At 36.8% G+C, this 6,763-nt stretch overlaps 1 protein-coding gene across 1 annotated transcript in view; it reads left to right on the plus strand.

Annotated features, from left to right (window-relative positions):
• The window catches only part of TRAT1 (T cell receptor associated transmembrane adaptor 1), a 40,365-nt gene that overhangs the window by 28,506 nt on the left and 5,096 nt on the right, over nucleotides 1–6,763 (plus strand). The window contains 3 exon segments of the mRNA XM_017870876.1: nucleotides 2,893–2,908; nucleotides 3,487–3,548; nucleotides 5,591–5,679. Coding sequence (XP_017726365.1) covers nucleotides 2,893–2,908; nucleotides 3,487–3,548; nucleotides 5,591–5,679 — 167 coding nt within the window.

Raw genomic sequence — 6,763 nt, forward strand, 5'->3', positions numbered from 1 at the left:
AAAAAAAAAAAAAAAAAAAAATGTCTGGTAACAGGAGGGCTGAGATGGGAGAAGAGACAGCCACTGAAGTGCAGGAAAGATATCATGGAGGACTCCATGAAGGTAGAACTTACTTCTTGGCTGGGTATGGTGGTTCATGTCTGTAATCTCAGCACTTTGGGAGGCTGAGGTGGGAGGATTGCTTGAGGCCAGGAGTTCCAGACTACCCTGGAAAACATGGTGAGACCCCATCTCCATTATTTTTTAAAGGAAAAAAAAAAACTTACTTGCTCAAACCAGGAATACATGAGTCATTGCTAATGGTGGCAGGCATTGCTGGTGACCGAGATGTATCCCATCAACCTGTCCCTGGACTGGCTTCCAACTTTGGCACTTGCATTTCTTTGCCTGAGGACATCTTCTGACTTCTGGAGCTCATTCTACCTTTTCACATAGCAGGAGAGAATACTGACATTGATATAGTTTGGCTGTGTCCCCACCCAAATCCCATCTTGAATTCCCATCTGTTGTGGGAGGAACCCAGTGGGAGGTAATTGAATCATGTGGGCTAGTCTTTCTTTTCCTGTTCTCATGATAGTGAATAAGTCTCATGAGATCTAATGGTTTTATAAAGAGGAGTTCCCTGCACAAGCTCTCCCTTTCCCTGCTGCCATCCATGTAAGACGTGACTTGCTCCTCCTTGCCTTCCACCATGATTGTGAGGCTTCCCCAGCCACGTGGAACTATAAGTCCATTAAATCTCTTTTTTTTTTGTAAATTACCCAGTCTCGGGTATGTCTTTATCAGCAGCATGAAAATGGACTAATACAGACATATTAACACTTCCTGGGAGCAGCCTTCAACCAATAACTGGCAAGGTCTGGAGTATAAATACCCCAGCTCTCTTGCCTCTCAGATGAGAACAGGGTATGTTCAACATTATCTCCCAAAGTTCCTGAGTGAGACTGAGCTGCAGTTGCCCACAGAGGTAACTCATTTTGTAACACGCTCCTGTGGGAGGGCTTCCGTTCTTGTTTCTCTTTCTCACTTCCTGCCCTACTTGAGGACTTGCTTCCTCAAGTCCGCCCTTTTGTTTTTTTTGGTTTTTTTGTTTTTTAAGGACACGGAGTTTCGCTCTTGCCCAGGCTGGAGTGCAGTGGCGCAGTGTCGGCTCACTGCAGTCTCTGCCTCCTTGGTTCACGCCAGATTTTTTTTAAATTTGAATTTAGTTATTTAAATGGACTCGGATCGCAAACTACTTGAGGAATTTTATGAAAGACCTAATAAATAATAAATATAAATATAAAACGTAAAAAATAGGTAGAAAAAATATAAATGAAAGCACAAAGTCTGGACCACAGTAACAGATACAATTAATATATTTTCTTAATTTTGGAGTGTCAGTAAATGTACTTATTGGTTAGAGAATTATTTCAGGCATGTTCAGAACAATGGAGAGTCTGATCTGGCTGAAAACTCAGAGGAACACTAGCCTCTCAGATTGAGTTCAATTATTAATTTATTTTAAAAGTAATTAATCATCCACAAAAAACACTGCCAAACATTTGCTCCTGAGGTTTATTATACATTTACAACAGGCTGGAGCTATTTGGCATTGCCAAGAATATATTTCAAATTTGTTTGTTAGGCAGTTGCTCCTGAATAATAGTTTATTTGAGATGATTAATCATTTGAGATGGGCCTGTAGACACAGGACACTGCATTATAAATCATATCTTATTTTCATTCATAGGGAATAAAACAATATTCATTTTTTGGACATGATTTATCATTTGCAAGTTGTATCTGCTATCTATGTGGGCTAGGAAAATGGATGGATTGTCTTATTAAAAATTCTTCACCTTTTGCTATTATATTCTTGGCATGGAGAAAACTCATGAGCAGGGACTACTTGATATCCAAATATTAAGCTGTATTGAATTACTGGACGGAGAAAAGGTTACAGATGAGTTCCTTTGTTATCAGATGAGTGAAGTGTATGTCCATGTCTGAGCTTTTCAAGCCATTTCATACAGGTATCATTTGAACTGTTATTTTTTTAATACCTACTTACTATTTACATATACTCTATCTTTTTTTCAGTAGCATGGGGAGTAATACAGGTGTTATGCCTTGAGATAAGAGTCCTTTTTTTTTCTTTTGATGAAATTCCCTCCAGCTCTCGGTGACATGTAATCTCAAAGTTAAAGCAGTTGGTACTATTTTATGAAATGCCACTCTCACCACCTGATAAGTTCCTCAGTTCCCAGACCGCCATTGTGAAATCTGGTCACTAGGGCCATCATCAATGGTAGGATGACATTAGTAGAATGACAGTCTGGTGACAATGGTAGGATGTATACTGTAATTCTAATAGCATTACTCACTTGACGCTGGAAGGAAATTTAATCAGCTAGCAAGAGCAAATAGCTGTGTATTCTTGTCAGTTCTCTTGACTCGGGGGTGGGGGAGACATAAAACTGTGGTCCCTGTACAGTATCTAGACTGTTTCCCTAAAGCCTTTGAATTGTATCACCCTCTGAATAACTTCCTCATGATGTGGACTGAGCACAGGGCTTTATGACTAAACTTGCTGTACAATCCTAGCACTTCCAGTTACTGTGTATCCGTGGACAATGTCATTAACCTCTATGAGTTGCAAATACCTTATATGCACAATAGGGATAAAAATATGCATCTCATATTATTGTCCTGAGGGTTGAATGAGCACTTGCATAGAGAAAAGTTTCATAATTGGTAGTTATTGCTGACAGTTGGGATAAGCCTAGGGAAAATAAATTAATTTATGTGAATCTCAGGATTCTCCTGTGTAAAGCAGGGAAGAATACTACTACTTCTGGAGAATTTTCTTTGTGAGTTTTTGATATAATGTATGTAAAACACCTAACTTAGCATCTGGACATAATAGGTGATCAATCATTTTATTGCATCTGCTAACCTCAGTCTGTAATACTCAGAAAACACGGTTTTAAGAGACTGTTTGGACTGATATTCTGGGTGAGTAAAGAGGCAGTAAATTGTACAATAAAGAGCATGGATTACCTGGGTTCTAATTCCAGCTCTGCTACTTATTAGTCTTGTAATCTTGAACAAGTGATATAACCTCTCTGTGCCTCAGATTTCTTATCTACCTAAGGGGGATGATATAGTACCTATGTTGGAATTGAGAGAATTAAATGAACAAACATATGAAATATACTCGATGTAGCACCTAATATACAGTTACTATTGAATAAGTATTTGCTATCATTATTCCCTGTAAGAAGGTCCAAAAACCAACTTTTTAAATTTACATGAAACACACATACACATACATACATGCAGGCATGTGTTCACTCACTTGCACAGGAACACACCTGCAGTGGCTGGCTGGGGATAACCAAGAATAGGCAATAGTTCACTTAATATTGAATTTAACTGAGAAATCAGTTATGAATTATGTGAAAAGTGGAATCTAATAAGGTCAATTATTTTTCCTTATTATAGGGATGATGAGTATTATATTGAAGATGCACCAATTTATGGTAACTTAGATGATATGATTTCAGGTAAGTTTTCCATAAATTAAACTTATAAATAAATCAAGTAAATCACACTTGGTTTCGCAAAATAATTTAAGTGGCACTTTAAAAAAATCACAATCACACTTAGCTATCCCAGTGGTAACCATCAATTCAAGTACTTTTAGTATATTAATTAGGCTATATTTCCAAAGCTGCATATTGTAAGCTGTATTACAATAGCCACTCTAAATCAACATCCTGTTTTTCTACATTCTCTTCATTTCACTCTAGTAGTAATGAGAATACAGGAAGACTCTATTACCATGAATTTCGACATACACCGAATTCTATGAAATAAAGCTATTTCTAGGACAGAAAGTTGTCCACAGAAACAGGGCTTTGTGCTCAGTATACAAAAGCAAATGTATAGTGAATAGCATGGAACAATGAACAGTTTCCTTGGTTTCTCATATTTTAAATAGAGAATATAGGGCTGGATTGATGGCAGGTGGGAGAAAGAAGAACCAAATTGTTGCTGAGTGATTTATATATTTATTTTGTTCATATGTAATAAGTGCTCTTGAATTCCCAGCATCCCTTATCACTTGTATCATCCCGGACACCTAAAAATAAAACATCCCTACATTTCTCAAAACAGATAACCTTGGTCTGATCCTAGAGTTCTGATGATAGAAACTACCAGCCTTTCCCTGCAAGTACTCATTCAATACATCAGAGGAGACTTAGGGGTGAAATCCTATTGAACTCCAAGTTTTGAACACAGAGACATCCAGTAATGTACAAAATTTATCTAAAAATCTATATGTTAAAGCACTATGGAATCATCCTAAAGTTAGAAATGTGGGAATTCTCTTTTGTATGATTCAAGAATTTATTTTGTCTTTCCTTTCATTGTAGAGTGTCCTCTAGTGCTCTAAGGAATCAAAAATTATTTTATGGAAATACATTATTAAAAATAATTTGTCCCCATTTCACTTTGGAGAATCATGTTGGCCACCTGTAATATTTGACTACTCGAATTCTTATGTATTCTGATGACTCTAAACCCAGCCTACTTGTTACTTCCATACTTAAGTGAGCCCAGGTGCCACTTGCACACATTCTGATTTAGTAGGTCCAGGCTAAAGCTTAGAGATCTGTTACTTAACATCCCAGGTGATTCTGATGCAGATTTTCCATGGACCATGATTTGAGAAACACCACTCTACATACCCTTTCTCTGTGTTGCTTTTCAGAAAGAGCTCAATGATTATTAAGTTGCTTTTGTTATAGTAAATATATCTTTTTCTCTCTGAGGGTCAAACTGGTACAATCCAATTTCTGCCAGGTTACCAGTCATCCAATGAGTCACTACTTCACTTTCTTCTTCCTTTTAAATGGACATATCTGGGGGAAGAAAGGTATGGATGATTCGAAAGGCATGTCCCTGCAGGATGAAATGAGTACAGATCTGCTGGCTGCTGAACACTGTACAAAAGCCCCAAATACTAAGTACAAGCATTGTGCAGTCCCAGACCCTTAGGCAGTCTGACTGAGATGTCCTGTCACTGATTGATGGGACAAAAGTCATAATATAAACCTTCTTTTTCAAAATTAGGATGTTGGACTTGAAACGTCCCTGAGTAAAACTCCTTACTCAAGGAACAAATTTCAAAATTGTAATCACTGATGTATGTGCACTGTGCTTTGTGGCACTATGCACCATTTGCAGTCTATCTTAAATAGAGAGTACAGGCAATCCTTTAACTTGTGAGATCTCTATAACATTTAAATGGTAGTTTAAGACTGTCAAGTCCTGCAATGGTACAAGAAAATTCATATGATCTAGTTCTTATGTCAAGGATTTATTTTTATCTTACTAACCCTGTAGCTCAAGAGACTTCACTGCTTAATCTGCAGGTAACAGTTTGGGCTTCCTTTCTTCTTTGTATCTTCACCAAAAACACTAGTTAAGTAATTCTTGGGCAGTTTATATTTACAGTCAAATGTTGTTTAGATCATGTATTTTATTCATACTAGTATTTTTAAATTTTCTATCATGAATCACAATCTTTTTAACTCCCAAGAACCAATGGACGAAAATTGCTATGAACAAATGAAAGCCCAACCAGAGAAATCTGTAAATGAGAGGCACGAAGCCACCCCATCTGCACAGGTGAGTTTTGTTTTCTGTTCCCATATTTGCACATTTCAAGAGCATAAGAGTAGTACATTATGATACACATCTGAAATAGCCTGTTAGAAATTTTGCAATCAATCGGGTATCAAGTTCTGGGAGCTGACTCTAACTCGGAGTAATGTAAACAGAACTCAAACCGTATCCCAAGAGTCAAAATTGTACACAATCACAAAGGCAATAGATTTTAAGGGAATAATGGAATTATTCCTAAGTAATCTATTAAGCTTTTTCTTTCTGATTGAAAATTTTGTGTGTATCACAGAGATCATATAATACAGAAGTTGACACATGGATAATGCTCACAGACCTAAATGTCAGGAATTCAAAAGACAGAGCTGGGGTAGAGAGAGGGAGACCTTTAGTTATAAGATAAATTAGCTAGACACAAAACATCATATCCCTATTTTAAAAGGCAAATGACTTTCAATTTTAATGCAAGTCCTATGGCTGTGGTCTTACGGCAAGAGATTACAAAATACACACACAGTTTATGTGGTTGTAGGCAGGACAAAAACATAAAGAGAAACATAAAAAAGCAGGAAGAAATGGCTAGTTTCTCTTTTTACCACAATTTGTTCAACCTCTTCAGTTTTAGTTCTAACTTTATTAAAAGCCATTAGAAATTTTTAGCCTACATGCTCTTGAAATGCTACACATTTCAATTAAAATAGTCTTTCTTCTCCTCTCAGATCCTGTCTTGTTACTGCCTAGACATAGTAATAGAACCAGCATTTCCTAAGCAATTTTTATGTGTTGGTCTTGTATTGTGTGCTTTATGTGCTTTATGTGCATTATCTCCTTAGATTCCTATGAGGGAGGCAGCATTATCATTCCCATTTTACAAATGCTCACAAAGGATGAAAACTTGCCCTAGAACACTTAGGTACTAAGTAAGTAGACAGAATCCAGACTTAGTCCTATCTTACAGAACATTCTCTTCCCTAAAATGACTCACATCTTGAAAATTTCCCAGTGAAGTAGAAGTTTGCTCTTTTTCTTCAGATAAATCCCCTAATAAATCAGATTTTTAAACTTTTTTTTTTTTTTTTTTTTTTTTTTT

Source organism: Rhinopithecus bieti, unplaced genomic scaffold, assembly GCF_001698545.2.
Source record: "Rhinopithecus bieti isolate Rb0 unplaced genomic scaffold, ASM169854v2 scaffold_5478, whole genome shotgun sequence".
NCBI lineage: Eukaryota > Metazoa > Chordata > Mammalia > Primates > Cercopithecidae > Rhinopithecus > Rhinopithecus bieti.